The 21,793-nt window shown below is 36.5% G+C and overlaps 1 protein-coding gene across 1 annotated transcript in view; it reads left to right on the top strand.

Annotated features, from left to right (window-relative positions):
* GlyT (Glycine transporter) overlaps positions 1–21,793 on the top strand; it is a 333,350-nt gene that overhangs the window by 302,473 nt on the left and 9,084 nt on the right. Inside the window, exons 6-9 of the mRNA XM_069825108.1 lie at positions 8,047–8,181; positions 9,449–9,552; positions 13,432–13,798; positions 21,491–21,700. Of these exons, the coding sequence (XP_069681209.1) occupies positions 8,047–8,181; positions 9,449–9,552; positions 13,432–13,798; positions 21,491–21,700 (816 nt within the window). The remainder of the gene's footprint in view (positions 1–8,046; positions 8,182–9,448; positions 9,553–13,431; positions 13,799–21,490; positions 21,701–21,793) is intronic.

Raw genomic sequence — 21,793 nt, 5'->3', positions numbered from 1 at the left:
TGAATAAGGATGAGGGGTACCAGCCCACCGGCCGTATGTGACCCTCCCCCGCTCTAAGTTCATACCGCCAAGATCCAAGCAGCACAGGATCCATTCCAACGGCCCTTCCAAAGTGTTGAAGCGCCCTTGGAAGTGCTCTTAAGGAATGAGTCCTGGCAGAGATATTGCGGAAAGCTGGGAATCCAGGAACAGTTGAGGAAAGGACGCCCTCTCCCATAAGCGGATGAAGACATGCGTCTTGACCTCAATATGTCTATTGAATGAGATGAAAATGATGAATGATATGATGTGAAATCTAAATTCTTTTTCTACACGGTAGGGGAAGGGAAAATGGACCGTGGAAATTAAAATTCCATCGTAGCATTTGCCTAAGTAACTGTGGAAAACCACGGAAATACCACAGTCAGGTTGGTCAGTCCGGAAATCGAACCATGGACCTCCTGAATGCGAGTCCCATGCGATACGCATGAGCCAACTCGTTCGGTCATATAATGTTAACCTCACAATGCAAACAGAATAAAAGTATGTTTTTAGTAGGTTATTTTACGGCTCTTTATCTACATCTTAGATTATTTAGCGTCCGAATGAGATGAAGGTGATAATGCCGGTGAAATGAGTCCGGGGTCCAGCACCGAAAGTTACCCAGCATTTGCTCATATTAGATTGAGGGAAAATCCCGGAAAAAAAACCACAACCAGGTAACTTTCCCCGACAAGGAATCGAACTGGGCCACCTGGTTTCGCAGCCAGACGCGCTGACCGTTACTCCACAGTTGTGGACTGGAAGTATGTTCATTGGTTTCAAAGATATTACTATGTATTACGGTTACATTATTTCATGCCATCCTAGCATTGTAAACAGGTTGTTACTACATTCAATATCGTCCGTAATCGGCTTATTATGGCACGCGTGCCAATAACAGCAATGACGTATTCGCTATGACGTAATACCGGAACGCTTGATGCGTTGTACTCTACAATCGAATTTATTAGTCCTACCTGTTCTGACATATAGATTAGTATAACTGTTTCGTTAGACACGTTGACATTTTTGGCATTCAGCCAGGACACAAATTTGTTGGACTCCCTCTCATATAACTCCCTAGACTTTCCAGGTACTACCATACAGCGTATTCCGAATTTCACCGGACCGGTGGACAACAATGACGTCACGCTGCAGAGACATAGGAACAAAACTGCTGGGAGGTTCGATGGCTATCATGGCGGCTGTCATGTTGTCTGTGCTAAGCTAGCAAGATTTTGCGAAATTTTCGTACTGTCATTTCGTTCAAAGAAAAGAAAGCATAAACAATTTATTTCTTGAACCAGTAATAATAACTGGTCCGTTGACATGTTCGCTCATAAGCCATTAACATATTGTTTTTACGTTGTGATCATTACAAATAACACAGCAGAACCAAAGCAGAACACACCGCCATGACACAACAGTGCACGATGTCATTCGTCTGCTAATCCCCGCCCTATGCAAGAACTAATCAGATTCACTGATGGCGGCTGATGGAGACTGCCACCACCTCTGCAAGCTGATGGAACCGGTGCGACACCAGTCGAGCATCAGTGACGTCATAGTTGAAATTCGGAACACCATGATGCCATCAGATTGCTCAACGCTGAGATTCGGATTACGCTCATAATATCTCCCTCTTTCGCTGTGTTAATTATTTCTTCCGGAACGTCAGCCATTTTTTTATTCATTCTCTGTTCAATCCCACTGCCAGGCGCAACTAATCAATACGATCATTACGAACATATCAACACTTATGTCAGCTATGGATGCCGAATTAGTTCATAATTTATTTCCTACAATTTATAATGCTAAGATGCCATTAAGTGTTGTATCCAACTCGTGGATAATCTTATTATGACACTCGTATACCATAATCATCAAGATTATCCATTTATTGCTTAAATAACTATTATGTACAATACATACAAGTTCATATTGTTTAATATATTCTTTCTTTATATATATTTGTTATGTGAAGTGTTGTATCAGTAAAGAAGTGTGTTATGTCAGTGAAGTGTGAAGTGTGTTGTGTAAGTGAAGTGTGTCTGTGTCTGTGAAGTTTTATAGTTTATAGTGGTAGTGCAAACTATTTGAACAGCGAAATATTTTTGAAGTGTTAGTGAAATCAGGATAGTGTCAGTGAAATGTGTCACAATTCCAGTGCAGTGAGTGAGTTGACAGCGAAATGAGTGTAGTGCTGAAAGGTACTTGTGAATGTATGAACTTATCATACTCGTGGGTTTTAGTTCGAACTTAGGGTTAAGATACAAATTAGATTTACGTTACATGTTATTTTAAGTGATCGTGCTTCATTTAATTTGGGATGCCCCTTATTATTATTATTATTATTATTATTATTATTATTATTATTATTATTATTATTATTATTATTATTATTATTATTATTATTAGTTTTATTACTATTAATTATTATTAGTATTTATTATTATTATTATTATTATTATTATTATTATTATTATTATTATTATTATTATTATTATTCCTTGGCGCTACAGTCCAAATTGAACCCTGGCCTCCTCAATCTTTCGCCTCCATTCCTCTCTGTTCCTTGCCCTTGTTTTCCAACTTCCTATACCTAACAAGCTCCTTGCATCCTCTCGCACTACGTCCTCATATCTATTCCTCGGTCTTCCTCTACCCCTCTTTCCCCAAATTGTGTGTTCCAGTGCTTTTCTTGGAGCCCTTTCTTCCTCCATCCTAACCACGTGATCAGCCCACTGGAGTCTCTTTAATCTAATGACAGATAGTTTAGCTTCTTTGTATAACTCATAAATTTCTTAACTAAATCTTATTCCCCATTCTCCCTTTTTTGTTTTGGCCCATATATTCTCCTTAATATTTTCCTCTCGAAAGCATGCAATTTTTCTTCTAATCTTTTCGTGAGTGTCCATGTCACACATCCATATGAAATAATAGGTCGAATAATTGTTTTGTATAATCTTACCTTGTTGTTTCTGTGAATCATTCTGGACTTTATTAAGTCCAATATGCTATAATATGCCCTGTTTGCCTGAAGAATCCTTCTATTTGTTTCATCTTTCTCATCATTTTTAAATTAATTATTGAGCCCAGATATGTAAAACTTTTAACCATTTCAATATCATGGTCTTCTAAATTATTATTATTATTATTATTATTATTATTATTATTATTAATTGTACTTTTTATTAATTGAGTTTATTATTAATTGTCAATATTGAGTGTAACTAGTTACCACTGCCCCGGGTATTTACCCATTTGTAGTGTGAATAAATACAGGGACATCATTTTATTTTTACTTCAATTTTTATTGTACCTGAGTTTTTGAATGTACTTCACTCCCACCCCTTCTACTAAGGAAGTTCCAACTCCACACAAAACCAAGACCGCAGATAGTGAGCAGTACTGAGTTACTGAGTATAGTACGTTCCAGAAATATGTTCGCGTTTTCCAGTGACGAAAGAGCTTTCAATATTGAATCATATTTTCGCACAGGTACTGTCCGTTTGCCTACGTTGCATCCCGATTTCCCCCACCTGCTTCTGCTCGCCCCTCTGTAAATGCTGGGCTGTCTTAGCTCTTTTCTGAAAACATTAATTTCTCTTAGGAATTGGACGTTTACGTAATATTATACAGCTGTTTAATTTAACTTAAATAAAAGGGCCTCGTTAAGTAATTAACTGTCACGTGATTTCCTCCCTTTCTACAATCCTGCGGCATAACCTCTTGGACGGACAGTAGATAGCATGTCGGAGTAATTGTATATTTTCGGGTCGGGCAGAAGTGAAGATTGAATTTACAGTACGTAGAGTAGGTACAGAATTATTTCAACATGAGTTACTAGTACGAAGGACGAAACTGGCAATTGGAATTAGATGCAATAGTCTATAGTGCGATAATATGCACAAAAGAACTGAAGCCTGTATCGAAATGAACGGCCACCATTTTCAAAATTGTGTTTAAATATTCATATTATGATTATTTTTCAATTTAACTTCTTTCTCTATATTGTACGCTAATGTGCTGTAGACAGTATAATATACACCGCATAATGAATACGTTCGCATGGATAACTCACTTCGTGAGTAAAAACACTTATTCTTAATACAGTACTGTACTTTGATTAAAGAAAAACCTAACGAAAATTATCAAACTCAAAATCGCGATATTTCCTAGTTTACGTAAATGGATGAACTACTTTTCTTCCATCCTATACCTAGTAGAGTGATTTGTGTTTTACGCCAGTATCATCGAACTCCAGTCTTGGAGGGGGGAGCAAGCGGTGTTTCCGGTTCTCTAAAGGTATAGACAGGTTAATATTAAAAATGTTAGTAAAAATAAAATGATGTCCCTGTACATACACATATTCCAATCGCATCTTGCATTGCCTTGTTATGAATATGCATGTCCCATCCTCCTCTCGCTGCAGCGATCAAGTCCCATAATAAATGTCGTCTCTTAATCAGAACCTGTCGAATAAAAATATTGCACACACTACGTTAACTTGTTATTAACGCTACATAAAAATCAACAGACTTCATGTCATAAATCATTTTGTTATTAGATACTCATTCGGCTTTAAAAATGTGGCTGTGGAGACATTGTGATCAACGGAACGAGATCAGAGAACATATTCAGGGCACGTACAGCAACACAAATGACGTCATAAACCTTCCTTATAATTTATTTTATTCCTCAGTGTAATGACAATCTAATGCACCAAAGGCAGTGTTTACATTTTGTAACTGCGTCTGTGGTTCTAGCTCTAGCGCTGGTCTGTCATCCAATCAAGTTGAATGCAACAACTTCCCTCTCGTCATAATTTCCAGAACGCTCCTTAGTCCACTCAGCCTACTTTGAAATTGAGTAACATTTCCTTAGGAATAACATACTGTAGATAGATAGATGAATTTACTGAGTAATATATTTCTCGAAAATCCGTTGCACGGGTCTTCTGACCGTACGTGCTTTGTACCTAAAACAAGTCCTGCTTTGTACTACTGTCTTCCTCCGACGAGTTTAGTGCTGGGATCTGAGGTATTCTTGCCATCGGTGTGGGGGGTTGCAGGTAGATTCTTTTGTTGCTACAGTCAACCCGAGCCGAGCGGTGTGGGAAGTATTAATCGTCCAAAAATATGCAGTCTTCAGTTTGTAGTAGTGTGTGACTGTGTGCACGTGTTAGGTACGCTGTATACGAGTGAAATGTTTTCAGTATGATTGTACTTCCTTCCAGACTGCCGCTGTCACTGTTCCCTCCCACTCCGTACATGTTCCAGTTCGACTCACTGCTATAAAATATTCTATAGGAGTCCTTTTCTCTGCACAGTGGACAAAGGCGCTCTCCTTCTTCGTTGACAATTTTATTACCCTTCCATGCCCCCAATCTTAGCCACGCTAAACCTGCTCTGCTGTCTTTGTTACACCTCCCCCAGTTAAGCATGAGATTGATTGTAAATGTAGTAAGGACTTTTCCGAACATTGGAGCTCAATCTCTTGCCTCTCGATATCAATTAATCGCATCTTCACATTACGTCTTACATTTCTTCTATTATTATCACCTTCATCCCACACCCATCCCATTCCTACATGATGCAGCCCTCTCTGCATTTTATAAATCCACCCTTTTTCCCAACCCTCTCTAGTAAGAGGTGGTCCAGCCACGTCTGTGGCTATAGTGCTAGCGCTGGCCTTTCATCCAGGCGGACCGAGATCGATCCCAGACCAAGCCGTGATGGAATTTGTGGCGGACAAAGCAGACATTGCAAGGGGTTTTCATCGGGATACTCCCGTTTCTTTCTATCTTTCCACCAACACACTCCACTCCCTCCTCAAAGAAGACTATAATATAAAGTTTATCAGTCCCACTCGCTTTTGCCCATTTTCGTAAATGCTAATAATGGACCGTTCCACCGATATCACGTACCTCCTTGAACTTCGAAAACATGAATGTTTTTATTTTTTTATTTTTTTTTACTTACTTGTCTTGTTTCCACCTTTATCCATAAAGTCTATAATCTGACGAAATTTTATATTTCCTTGCAGTCGCATTTATAGTCTTATTTTGTTATTTCAGAGCTATGTATACGAAATTCATTGTGTTTACTGAAAACTGTTCGGTTATACAGGGACATCGCTTTATTTTTACCAATATTTTTAATATTAACCTGGCTATACCTTTGGATTAACGGTTGAGAACCGGAAATACTGTTTGCTACCCCCTTCCACGACTGGAGTTCAATGATACTGGCGTAAAATACAAACAACTCACTTTACTAGGTATAGGAGGGAAGAAAAGTAGTTCATCCATTTACGTAAACTAGGAAATATCGTAATTTTGAGTTTGATAATTTTCATTAGGTTTTTGTTTAATAAAAATACAGCATAGTATTAACAATAAGTGTTTTTACTCACGAACTGAGTTATCCATGCGAACATATTCATTATGCAGTGTATATTATACTGTCTACAGCACATAAGCATACATTATAGAGAATGAAGTTAAATTGAAAATTAATCAAACACATTTTTGAAAATGGTGGCCGTTCATTTCGTACTATATATAGTTTTCTTAATGCTGCTAGTTTATTTTATTAATATTTTTCTTAAGAAAAATATTAATAAAATAAACTATCAGCATTTCTCACAAAATAAATGCATAGAAACATGCAGCTACCTCATAAGTACTTGCAGTAAAAATTTAATCCAGATTGATTAATATTTGCCATAAGAAAGTTGGTGTTGAATCAACAAAAATGAACACAGAAAAATAGATTTGAAAATAAAATGAATATTTATGTAAATTAATATTCTCCTCCGCTACATTCATCTAGTAACTTCAGGGAGCCAACTAAAAGTTACTAGATTTGTAATCAGAAATTTTAAAAAAGAATTCTTCGATGAAAAAAAATTTTGACAGATCTTTAAATTCCACGCCCCCTTCCAGCCTTAATTTAAAAAGTGTAAATATACGAGTATTTGTAATCAGAATTGAGCTGAATCGATTTGGGGTATGAAAATATAAATTCTGAATAAGTGAAATAGCTAAAAATATTTGGAAAAATTTTCATGATTTTCAGTGGAGTCTTCCCTTAAAAAACTCTCCTCCGATGGAAAGCTTAAGAGAACATTCGCCACTAGATAGCTGGCTTCCTTACATTTATTTATGTCATCTTTCTCTTCATGACGATGACTTAAGGCTGATTTGAGTTCTTGGAGTTTAATAGCTCGTTTCATTACTACACTAGCACGTAATATTCAGTCAGTTTATATTATTATTATTATTATTATTATTAGTATTATTATTATTATTATTATTACAGCTACTGGTAATGTTATCAGTCTTGTTATTAGTATTACCATTATTATTATTATTATTATTATTATTATTATTATCATTATTATTACTATTGTTATTAAATCAATAGCTAATAAAGAACTGATAATAGTCATCAAAAGATTTGAAAAAAAATTAAAATGGAGATATAGCGTAGTCTAGTAATTATTTTATCCTTCAAAAGGGAAGATGTAGACCTATATATACAGGCACGTATATAAGAATTATGATAACAGTTGCTGATAAATAATAATAATAATAATAATAATAATAATAATAATAATAATAATAGTAATAATAATAATACCTGTTATGCCTGTGTATTAAGGTAATGCCCTGTAATGTCGCTTCTATATACTATCACTAATTGAACCGTTGAGCAAAGCAACATATTACATTTTGTCCGACAGAACAGCGAATAAATTTCCCTTCCTATTCTGTACGAAACCTTCTGTTCCTGCTCGTAGAGACAGAAGATTTGTAGAGCGACATGGTACCGACACTGCTTACCTTCAGTACGTGAGCGAGACAGAGTCAGGAAACTCCCCTTACCAGTATGAATGTCTGTGATTACACGATGTAATCACGATACCCAGTCTGATAGTTCTCAAATGTTACGATATCAGATTTCACTATGACATAAGCCATTGATTTAATTCACTTAATGCTATTGTGATCTGTTTTAGGTTGTCTACTTCACAGCGCTATTCCCATATGTTGTTCTGGTGATACTGTTTGTGCGGGGCGTGAGTCTTCCAGGGGCATCCACAGGCATCCTCTTCTACCTCACTCCAGATTGGCATCGACTTGCCAATGCTCAGGTAAGACAAAATTCATTTCTATCTTCGGACGGTTGACTAAACAATAATAATAATAATAATAATAATAATAATAATAATAATAATAATAATAATAATAATAATAATAATAATAATATTGTCGGACCTCCGAATCTATGCCCCTTCAGCGCTGTCGTCGTTCTTGGAAAAGTTAACGCCTCTACTCACCCCATTCCACCCGTTTCTCTCCCACTACGCCAAACAGCAGGCCACGAAACCTTGCCGAATAGGGATATTGCCAAACTTCCGTCAAACAGTATCATGTCTCTTGAATATTGCTTATAATACTGTAAGGTTAATTATTACTTATTCATAATTTAATTTAAGTAGGTCTAATGACGCTGATTGACTTATGCAAAATGCTATTACTTGCTTAATAATATTTCTTTCACCACTCCGTGCTACAGTATTCATGTTGAGTTGACAACACTGGACTGCAAGTGCAAATAAACTGTCCCGCAAGAAGGCTCAAAATTGTGAGTAGTGGGGGGAGAAGAGAGAGGGATAGAAAAGAAAGAAATAGGAATACAGGGGGAGAAATGAATTGCCGAGGCTGAAAAGGAATTAAGGTTCAGTTCGCATATCTTACGGGAGCACAGATCCGATGTTCGGACTATAATAATGATAATAATAGCCGCTGACGCTGCTGCCAACCAATATCACTAACAACATCGCCATAACTACCACCACCACCACCACCACCACCACCACCACCATCATCATCATCATCATCATCATCATCATCATCACAGAACCACATCATAGATTAATCCATATCCCAAGCAAATAAAATTCATCCGATAATTTACAAAGAAAGGTGACAGACAGAGAAAGAGAGGGCATGCAAAAAAATCAACATCAAATGTGCTGAATAAATGTATTTTGATCACAATCTACAATCTGAAAGGTCATCGCGTTCCAATATGAAGAGTCCACTGCAAGAATGATGGATGTCACTTTCTTGTCGAAAATGAACCAAGACTGTCAGTGCATAGCTTAAGACATATAGAATGTACATAGAGAGTTATATGGCATTAACACTTATAGTCATTGTCCAGTAATGATCGTAAAATCACAGTTAAGCTTTGAGCGCTAAGCATTTCAAACTTTCAATTGCTTCTCCTGCAAAATGTATTCCAAATGACATCCATCATTCTTGCAGTGGACTCTTCATATGTCTTTTGTATCTCGTATGAGAAACTTAAAAATAAATGGAGTAAATCTAGTTAATTATGTTATTTTGTTTCAGGTTTGGGGAGATGCAGCAGTTCAGATCTTCTTCGCCCTCAGTCCTGCATGGGGAGGACTAATCACTTTAGCTTCCTATAATAAGTTTACAAATAACTGCTATAAGTAAGTATATACAGTACACGAATATATCGTCGCTGTTCCTGCAATAACTCCTATGTGCAAAATATACAATTTTTCAGTAGGAAGAAAAAACACATTATTCATCCTATGGCAGCCGTACATAGGAGATTGTGAATTCTTACATTTTCGAAAGAAAGAAATATAATTAGGCCTACATATAGGAGATTTTATTATTTGCTGTATCACTATTTAAGTTATTTAATAGAGAAAAAATTTGAAATCGTTAAATATGTCACATAGGAGTTATTGCAGGAACAACGACGATAAGCTAAAAGAAGATGAATTGATTATAATAATAATATTAAACTTCCCCCCATTGAGGGTAGCCCTTATGGACACAGTATATCCTCAAAAAATTATTATACATATCTAAACGTAGATATTAAATTTTAAAGAACGTAAACAAAGAAAAGGGCGTGAAAAATTACAATTGCTATTAATGTGGCACCATGTGATTAATCAGGATTTGACAGTATTTTTAACACTGTTATCACAATGTCATTCCTCAGAGATGTAGGGCAGAGCAAACTGCCGTCGAAATTCTTCGAAAAAAGCTGGTATAGTCCCTCGAGCACCTATGAGCAAGCCGAATACCTCAACGTGAATTAAGGCATATTTCAGCTTGAAATAGTTGACTGTAGGTTCATAGATCGACTTCTTCTCAAGGTGGACCTTGGCTACTTCAAAACGTATCGTGGGGTCCACAATGATGCCCTGTTTAGTGTCAGCATTGTACGCTAAAATATCTACTCGTCTCGTTGACCCATTTTCAGCTAGACAGGAGATTTCTTCTTCTACTATCCAGCCCTTATTTCTTAATGCGGCAGCAATTTTGGATCTTACAAGATGATGTCTAGAGTTCCTCAAGAGCAATCCCTGTTCACAGAATCCCAAGACGTGTGCTAAAGTTTCAATCTCCGGGCAGCTATGTCTGCACCGGGTACCGTCGAGAGATCTGCCGGAAACGGAACGAACAGCTGCTAAATTTGCTGTCATTTTCAGGCTAGATATCCATTCACTAGTCGAAAGTCCTTTCTTGTTTGCAATCCAATTGTTGCGGCTGTTACTTCGCTATACATCTCAACACCTTTTCCCCGTCCTGAAAGGGTCTTCCATGATTCATATTCACGACCTCGCAATTCTTCTTGAAAATTTCGAATTGTAGCTTTAGTGAAGTCTTCGGGAAAAGAAAGGCAGAGGGAATCACACGACGATTTGAGTTCGAATATTTGGCACCAGTCTAGAAGATATGACTACGCTTAATCTCATCCTGCTTATTTAACGTTAATAATAATTGTAATGTATATATAGATGTAAGTAGAAAATATGTAATGTGAGAGGAAATCGCTGTGCGCGTTTAGCTACAGTAGCTGTTTTAGACTTAACCCGTTCTGTATTGCCAACTATAGACATTTTAGGCACAACGTTCACGGTCTCTTCGCGTCGTCTCTCGAAAATTAGCGTCAATTTAAGGTTTTCTTTAGACTTCAAGAATCCCTGAACACAAGCAAGTCACGCGACGGTAGAACCAAGCTGCGTGGTGGATATTGTAAACTTCCTAGTAGGCCTACATTCGCTGCGGGTTTTCCTGGTCATCATTCGCAATTATTTATGTGTGTTTACGTAAAATATAACGTTTGTTTCTATATCTTCTTGTCTTTCATTCTTATTGAAACAAAAAGAAGTTAGCGATGATTTCACATACTTACATACTAGTTTTTAAAGCTTGTCAACTTTCGGCACTGAGAAATTGAAACGTTAGGGCCTACTTGTTGGTCTGTTTCGAGCGATTTTCACAATAAAGGTCAATTTGCATTAGTAGAATACGAGTATTCGAAATAATTACCAGCCCAGCATCTCATTTTCGGTACAGTAACTATTCATACACAGTGAGCAAAAAAAAAAAAAAATCCACAGCTGCATAGCTTTCCTATACAGCTTATCTTACGCAGAACCACGTGGGTGCGGAGAAAAAGCGGACGAGGAGACAAGGGGAATATAAGGAGGGAAAAGGGAATACAAGGAGGGCAAGGGAAATACAAGGAGAACAAGGGGAATACAAGTAGAACAAGGAGAACACAAGAAGAAGAAGACCACAAGAACAAGAGGAACACAAGGAGAACACAAGAACAATGGGAATACAAGTAGAACAATAGACATACAGGGATAACAATGTGATTACAGGGATCATAAATGGAATGCAGGGAAAACAAGAAGATCACAAAAACAAGGGGAATACAAGGAGAACAAGGGGAATACATGAATAACAAGGGGAACATAAGGAGGGTAAAGGGAATACAAGGAAGGCAAAGGAAATACAAGGAGGACAAGGGAAATACAAGGAGAACAAGGGGAATACATGTAGAACAAGGAGAGCACAAGAACAAGGGAAACACAAGGAGAACACAAGAACAATGGGAATACACGGAGGACAATAGACATACAAGGATAGCAATGTGAATACAGAGATCATGAATGGAATGCAGGAAAAACAATAAGACCACAAAAACAAGGGAAATACAAGGAGAACAAGGGGAATACATGTAGAACAAGGAGAGCACAAGAACAAGGGAAACACAAGGAGAACACAAGAACAATGGGAATACACGGAGGACAATAGGCATACAAGAATAGCAATGTGAATACAGAGATCATGAATGGAATGCAGGAAAAACAATAAGACCACAAAAACAAGGGGAATACAAGGAGAACAAGGGAATACAAGAATAACAAGGGGAATACAAGGAGGACAAGGGAATACAAGAATAACAAGGGGAATACAAGGAGGACAAGGAGAACACAAGAAAAAGAACACAAGAACAAGGGGAATACAAGGAGAACACAAGAACAATGGGAATACACGGAGGACAATAGACATACAAGATAACAATGTGAATACAGGGATCATAAATGGAATGCAGGGAAAACAAGAAAACCACAAAAACAAGGGGAATACGAGGAGAACAAGGTAATACAAAAATAACAAGGGGAATACAAGGAGGACAAGGGGAATACAAGTAGAACAAGGAGAACACAAGAAAAAGAACACAAGAACAAGGGGAACACAAGAACAATGGGAATACACGGAGGACAATAAACATACAAGGATAACAATGTGAATACAGGGATCATAAATGGAATGCAGGGAAAACAAGAAAACCACAAAAACAAGGGGAATACAAGGAGAACAAGGGAAGGGAGAGGAAGACAAGGGAAAGAAGGGGAATACATGGAGAACAAAGATAGAAGGCGGAATGCAAGGAGAACTGGGAGACGACGAGGAGAATAATAATGATTGTAATACAATCAGAACAAGGGAGACAAAGGAAATACAAGGAAAACAATGGGAATACAAGGAGACCAATAGGAATACAAGAAAACAATGGGAATACAAGGAAAAGGGAGAAATACAAGGAGAACAAGGTGATGACAAAGAGAACAGAAGAATGCACGGAAAACAAGGGGAATACAAGGATAACAATGGGACATAGAAGGGGAGCAAATGGTATACAAGAAGAATAAGGGTCAGACAAGGAGGAAAATGGGAATACAAGGAGAACAAGAGGAATAGCCTATAAGGACAAGAGGAATAAAAGGATAAAACACGGAAAACAAGAGAACTACAAGGAGAAAAAGGGAAATACGAGGAGAACTAGGGGACAACAAGGAGGGTGTTGCATTTTTCTGTGACAGTCATTTCCAAAGTTATTCCTCTCAAACCTAGTGAGGATAAAGACGTAGTTCTACGTTAAAAGCCTACTTGGGCAGACGTACCGCTTGTCCCTCCCAGTAAATGATTACTAAGTTAATGCTAATAGTAATAATAATGTAAACAGTTGAAAGTTGTTTTCACTTTAACAGGGACTCTCTCATCGTTGCCATATCCAACATACTGACGTCATTCTTCGCGGGGCTCGTGATCTTCTCTGTGATCGGCTTCCTGGCACACGAGCTGGAAGTGGAGGTGAAGAAGGTGGTGGACCAAGGGGCAGGCCTCGCCTTCATCGTGTACCCCGAAGTGGTGGCCAGGCTACCGGTCTCTCCTCTGTGGTCCCTCCTCTTCTTCGTGATGCTGCTCACCCTCGGGCTGGATTCGCAGTTCGCTCTCATGGAGACGGTAACGACGGCGATACTGGACCGTTTCCCCAACCTCCGAGATTACAAGATCTGGGTCGTCCTTGTTGTGGCCGTGTTTGGGTACTTCGGAGGTCTCATCTTCACTACGAATGTAAGTCTGTAGTTGTTTACGAAACATTACAACACCGTACTGGGGTATTTTCTTTCAAGTTCAACAATTTCATGTTATGGTTCTGTTAAGCACTAATGAAGAGTAGGTATAATTTTAAAATACGGAGACAAAAACAGAGGGAAGAATCCGTTCACGAAGATATTTTGTTACAAAAATGGTCATATAATGATGATGATGATGATAATAATAATAATAATAATAATAATAATAATAATAATAATAATAATAATAATAATATTCTTATTCAAATTAAAATTCAAATTCAAATTTATTTACAACTAGCCGTACCCGTGCGCTCCGCTGCACCCGTTAGAAATAAATATAAAGAAATTATATAATTAAAATAGGACATTTGATCCAGGGAACATTCGTGTTTGATAGAAGGATAAATCGTTTATTATGTTACTTAATTTAAATTTAATTAAAAAATTAAAATGCGATCATTTTGATCCAGAGACCACTCATTTGGTCATAAAAATTAGTTTAGGAAATACAGGAAACGAATATACAGAATAGCCTATCAAGTTTTCTGTGCATAAGAATCTATTTTAATCTTACCTGTCCTCGATTCACTCAGGAGTTACTGTGATAACATTATAGCATTATGTCCATCTAGAGAAACTACACTTTCCAATGGTGAATTAATAATTAATTATACAAATCGGTTAATTAAGCTTCTGATATTACTTCATAGAAACGCAGAAACATTATCTGTAGGCCAGCGAATAGGGATTATAAAGAATGGACACTTCGCGTCGGTACCTTTGATGTAGCTGGACTGATTTCAATGACCTTCAAGCCAGCTAGAGCGTCAGATTCTGCCTTCTCCCTAGAGTTGGCGCTGACATCACACCAGCTAGCAGTCGACACAGCGGAAATATAACACATACGATTAATACATCTAGGTACATTATATACTCAAATAAAATAAATTGGATCCATAAAATAATAAATCCTTCATTAACTGTAATGTCTAGACTCTAGAGTTCCTTTATAATGAGAGTTGAGACGTTGACCCCAACAACAATTAAAATATGTAATGATTTGATAGCGCTGAAAATGGAAAAACAAAACTCTTACGAGAAGTAAAACCATATACCTATATTATATTATATACAAATATTAAACGAATTCGATCTTAATTTTATAATGTATTATATTATTTTATAATATAATTTATGATATCTGAAATATAAAATATTATTATTACAACTAGTTTGTCACTGAGAAATAAGGAAAAGCTGTTAACTTGAATTTATTTGAAGCAAAGCGTTACTGGATTATGCAATAAGGTAGGCGATGTTTGGATCCTGTGCCTTAATTCTATTCTCAATTATTAACTTAGCGTATGCTCGATTACACTACCTCTAGCGCTTGAAAGTGGAACTAGCCGCTGGCGCACAGAGAAACAAAACACAGGCAAATTAGCTCAGTGTCCATTCTTTATAATCCCTATTCGCTGTGTAGGCTATCTTTCATAGCTTTCGATTGTTGCTGTCCAAGGCCCCTTATAGACGAAGTCATTTGTTTTTTAATTCATTACACGGCCTTAGAGGCAGTTATTTTAATTTTAAAACTCATTTATCTCATTAAATATCAGTCCTACCAAAATTTTTCAAAGAATAAAACTTATCGGAAATGATGTTTAAAGCAATTTTTATTATGTAACATTTTTCATAAAAATCAATAATAAGCGAGATATTTCGATTTATTTAATTCAGGCCCCCTTATAACCCCCCTTTTAAATAATGTATTTTGAATGCCATATAGCCTATAATCTAAGTTACGACGAACTTAATTTATATTCCAATTTTCATCGAAATCCGTTCAGCCATTATCGCGTGAAAAGGTAACAAACATACAGACAGACAGACATACAAACAAAAATTTCAAAAAAGTGATTTTCGGTTTCAGGGTGGTTAATTATATATGTTAGGACCAATTATTTTTGGAAAATCGAAAATTACCAGAAAAATTTCGGCTACAGATTTATTATTAGTATAGATTTACATATCAATTGAATACATATGAATAGATACCCGAAATGAGCATATGCTCGTGCTCGGGTACAGTCCAGTAGTCTACATAAATTTTACAGAGTTCAAATAATAATGCTGATGATATAAATAATAGTAACAATAATAATAATAATAATAATAATAATAATAATAATAATAATAATAATAATAATAATAATAATAATAATAATAATAATAGAATAATCGTGACAGAAATGATACAAAGATTGTAATACAAAATAATACATTAATAACAATAACAATAATAATAATAATAACAGTGATAAAACAAAAATATTTACAATAATAAAATAAATACTAAGACGGATAAAATAAAATATAAAACCACTAGCGAGAGTTAACACAACTTAAATAAGCATATAATAACCGGAAAAAATGACGAACTCGAAAATCAACAGAAAAGTTCGTTGTATCGCAGACGACAGCAACCGCCGTATTGACATTGTGTTGTGCATTAATGATAGTAGGGGGGAGCTGAAAATCTACGTACCTGCCGTTCTCTTCGAATCTTCTCGTACAGTCATGGTATTCCCAAGAAACTAGTTCGATTAATTAAAATGTGTCTCAGTGAAACGTACAGCAGAGTTCGTATAGGTCAGTTTCTGTCAGATGTGTTTCCAATTCACTGTGGACTAAAGCAAGGAGATGCACTATCACCTTTACTTTTTAACTTTGCTTCTAGAGTATGCCATTAGGAAAGTACAGGATAAGAGAGAGGGCTTGGAATTTAACGGGTTACATCAGCTGCTTGTCTATGCGGATGACGTGAATATGTTAGGAGAAAATCCACAAACGATTAGGGAAAACACGGGAATTTTACTGGAAGCAAGTAAAGAGATAGGTTTGGAAGTAAATCCCGAAAAGACAAAGTATATGATTATGTCTCTTGATGAGAATATTGTACGAAATGGAAATATAAAAATTGGAAATTTATCTTTTGAAGAGGTGAAGAAGTTCAAATATCTTGGAGCAACAGTAACAAATATAAATGATACTCGGGAGGAAATTAAACACAGAATAAATATGGGAAATGCCTGTTATTATTCGGTTGAGAAGCTTTTATCATCCAGTCTGCTGTCAAAAAATCTGAAAGTTAGAATTTATAAAACAGTTATATCACCGGTTGCTCTTTATGGCTGTGGAACTTGGACTCTCACTTTGAGAGAGGAACATAGGTTAAGGGTGTTTGAGAATAAGGTGCTTAGGAAAATATTTGGGACTAAGAAGGATGAAGTTACAGGAGAATGGAGAAAGTTACACAACACAGAACTACAATCATTGTATTCTTCACCTGACATAATTAGGAACATTAAATCCAGATGTTTGAGATGGGCAGGTCATGTAGCACGCATGGGCGAATCCAGAAATGCATATAGAGTGTTAGTTGGGAGGCCGGAGGGAAAAAGACCTTTGGAGAGGCCGAGACGTAGATGGGAGGATAATATTAAAATGGATTTGAGGGAGGTGGGATATGATGATAGAGACTGGATTGGTCTTAGGGACCTACGGCGGGCTTATGTGAGGGCGGCAATGAACCTCCGGGTTCCTTGAAAGTAAGTAATTAAGTAAGTAAGGCCTATTTTAAAAATATGGAGAGAAAAACAGAGGGAAGGATCCGTTCACAAAGATCTTTTGTTACAAAAATGGTCATATAATGCTAGTGATAATAATAATAATAATAATAATAATAATAATAATAATAATAATAATGTTACATAACGCACGTATGGGCGAATCCAGAAATGCATTTGAGGGAGTTAGGATATGATGGTTTTATTTTATTTTTTTATTGGGTTATTTTACGACGCTGTATCAACATCTAGGTTATTTAGCGTCTGAATGATATGAAGGTGATAATGCTGGTGAAATGAGTCCGGGGTCCAGCACCGAAAGTTACCCAGCATTTGCTCGTATTGGGTTGAGGGAAAACCCCGGAAAAAACCTCAACCAGGTAACTTGCCCCGACCGGGATTCGAACCCGGGCCACCTGGTTTCACAGCCAGACGCTCTGACCGTTACTCCACAGGTGTGGACGATATGATGGTAGGGGCTGGATTAATCTTGCTCAGGATAGGGGCCGATGGCGGACTTATGTGAGGGCGGCAATGAACCTCTGGGTTTCTTAAAAGCCATAAGCAAGTAAGTAATAATGTTATATACAACCCTGACATAACTATGGGTGAAATGTGAAATGTGATTTATTATTATTATTATTATTATTATTATTATTATTATTATTATTATTATTAGGCTATTATCTAAAAAAGCCGAAAATATTTTATATTTTTTATTTTAAATCGTGGCAACTGATTAATGTTGCTTTATTGTGCTATCAGATTTGGTGTCAGTAAAATAAAATCATAAACATCTTACGAATTTGAGATACCGGTAACCCAAATATGGGATATGAAAACAGGTTGTGCCAAATGCAATTGGATCTCTTTGTTTCAGAGTCGATAAGCTCCTATAAAGCAATTGTGTAAACTACTACCCTTCAGTACTCGCGTGGATTACAATAGTAATCCACTGATATTTAATCCTCTATTACGTCACTGCCTGCAGCACTGCGTAGTTGAGCGTCAATGCAATTTCTCGTCACAGTCTAAGTGAGGCATTACTGGTGTTTAGACGTATTTGTCGCAACCCTTTGGAAAGTTATACGAAGTTTTATAAAGTGATGCACAATTTTTCCGAGTGGATTACCATTGTAATCCACGCGAGTACTGACGTCAGTTTTTTGTTCAGGTAAGTGAAATAGTTTTTAATATGGTTATAAGTGATGCAATGCAGTAAGTTTATGAAAAAATGTGTGACATCGTTCCATCCTCTTCGCAGTTTGCTCCAATGGGTACGGAAACTACAAACAACATTTGCAAATGGCTGGATGAAGATATGGATGATGGCATTGAAAATGAAAGTGATGATGAAAGCAACAGGGGAGATCTTTAGAATGAAGTTCACGATTCTAATTCAGAACAAGACAATGATGATGATGATGATGATGATGATGATGATGATGATGGTGGTGATGATGAAAGACTAATGTCTATAAATGATGGAAACTGCTATACGGATAGAAAAAAGACTACAATTTGGCAGGAAGAACCAGTAGCTCAACGAGGGAGAAGACGAGCACAAAATATAGTGATTCATTTATCGAGCCCTAAAAGGGCTGCAAGAATTGCGCGGACCCACACAGAGAGTTTTGACTGCTTTATTGATCAGACAATAATCAATGTAATTGTAAGGGTACTAATATTTGTATTGAAAAAGTGAAGCGTAATTACAGACGTGACAGAGATTGCAAATTAACAAATGACGTAGAAATTGAGGCACTCTTGGGTATTTTGTATTTTGCTGGCGCCTTGAAATCGGGAAGACTGAACGTAAGAGAACTATGGGATAAAAATGGCACAGGAATAGAGTCAATTTCCCTGACAATGACCTACAATAGATTCTAATTTTTGTTACGATGTCTACTCTTTGATAACATTTATGACAAAAGGAAAGGAAAGAAATTTATGAATTGGCTGCTATACGTGAAGTATTAGAGTTATTTGTTCATAACTCACAAAAGTGCTGTAGTCCAAGCGAATATATAACTATAGACGAGCAGTTGGTTGCATTCAGAGGACGATGTCCCATGAAGAGTATATACCTACTAAACCAACAAAATGTTGGATCAAAATTTTTGCTAAGGTGGCTGTGAAAACATATTACACTCATAACTTGGAAATTTATGCTGGTATTCAACCAGACTGTCCATTTCACCGAAGTAACAGTGCACATGCAGTGGTGAAGAGGATGGTTCATCCCATCAAAGGAACAGGAAGAAATGTGACCACCGATAACTGTTTCATGAGCATACCTCTGTGTTTAGATCTTCTAGAAAATGACAAAATTACACTTGTAGGAACATAGAAAGAAAACAAAAGAGAAATCCCTCCTCATTTCACAACTACTAAGACAGGCAAGTTAACAGTACATTGTTTGGATTCAATGAACGCTGCACAATTCTTTCGTATGTACCAAAGAAAAAAAACACTGTTAGCATTATCAACCATGCATTATGATAAGGCAATGGATGAGGAAACGGGAGGCAGCTAGAAACATGAAATAATATCATTTTATAATAGAACTAAATGTGCTGTGAATGTCCTGGAACAGTTATGCTCAGCCTATGATGTAAGCAGAAATTCACGACGCTGGCCTCTATTTTCTTTGACTTACTAAACATGTAATTTGTTTGAACTGTATGGAAGAAATGCGTAGGCCTACTTAGATAATTGAATCAGATGTAGATTAGGCTATCATGTGCGTTAAATCTGAACTGCAAAAACATCTGTAAAATATTATATGTGAAGTGTGAATGATTGTTACATCCCTGAATTTTTTCATTGCTACACCCCTGAGTGAGGTATTTAGTTATCAAATATGACGTAACAAAGGTCAGCAGTAGTGAACTTGCGTTTCCTGTGGGAGAGTTTACATCAAGAGATCAGGTGACCTTCAAACAGCGAATGGGCAACAATTCTAGATAACCTACATAATTATGATGATAGTGAACTAACTCATAACTATGGTGCAACAATAAATTATGACTCATAGACACGTCCTGCGTGGAAACATTATGTAAACATGTCACTTGAATGCAATTTGTGTACTATAATATATTTCATTATCAATATTTATATTTAATACGTTCCGTTATGCGTAACATATCCATTCTCATTACTGTAATAACTGAAAACAATATATTTCTTAACATTTAAATCTAATTGCAATGTTTAAACCATGTCTGCAAACAAAAACAAATGTGGATTACCATTGTAATCCAGGCGAGTACTGGTGTTACGGAATTTAACGCGAGTAACGAAGGGTTAAATATTCATACTGAGCTAAGGGTTCTCTGAAAACTAGTGGAATTATCGCAAACAATGCAATGTAAACTCCTTTCAAAGTTTACTGCACAAAATGTTTCTTCTCAACAATTTTCTGTAAGATTTAAGTCTTGTGTCTTTAATGTACAAATGTTATATTAAGTCGGCCTGGGAAGCACAGTCGGTATAGCGCTGGCCTTCTGTGTTTGAGGTTGCGGGTTCGATCCTGTGCCAGATCGGTGACATTTAAGTGTACTTAAATGAAATAATGATTTCCATACTTAGCAACAATATAAGTAAATTAAAAAATATATAAATAAATTTCAATAAATCAAATAATGACGCCACGAGTATAACACAGGCTTTTGTTGCAGAGTAACTGGTAAGGAATGTTATTTTACATCTTATTTACCTATTTCGTCTTTATTAATTCTGTTGTAATGCTCTTGTACAAAAAAATAAAATATGAAACTAGCGTGTAATTTTACACAGTTATTGCATTCGTCAAAACTGGATAACGAGCGAAAGATTTAATTTCATGATAAACTATTAAAGAGTCAATTTAAATGAAAATATTCGTATTTATACTCAGCATTCTAGGAAAACAAATCCTTCTTTTCAAACATGGGCTGCACACTATTATTTCCCTATGTAAAAATTAAATATTGCGCAATCAAGCAGTTTTAAACATTAATCATTATGCATTCACAAACAAAATAATTTAATTGCGAATTCATTTTCTTTTATTACAGAGTGGAATGTACTGGCTTCAGTTGGTGGACAAGTATGCAGCAAATTGGTCAGTTTTACTGATTGCAATTGCAGAATGTATCCTCATCTCATGGGTCTACGGCGCAAACCGATTCTTGAGGGATATTCAAGACATGATTGGTCAACAATCAAGACTGTGGATGTTCTTCTGGACATGGATGTGGAAAGTTGTCACTCCAGCAGCACTCTTGGTATACAACCGACAATCTCTAAATCTGTTTCATCACAGTCTGCTATGATATGGCATAATATACTCCTCCTATACGTAAAATGACTCTACTGAA

This window comes from Periplaneta americana, chromosome 4, assembly GCF_040183065.1.
Source record: "Periplaneta americana isolate PAMFEO1 chromosome 4, P.americana_PAMFEO1_priV1, whole genome shotgun sequence".
Classification (NCBI taxonomy): Eukaryota; Metazoa; Arthropoda; class Insecta; order Blattodea; family Blattidae; genus Periplaneta; species Periplaneta americana.
The sequence above is the reverse complement of the archived record's forward strand: the minus strand, read 5'-3'. Positions and strand labels throughout refer to the sequence as shown.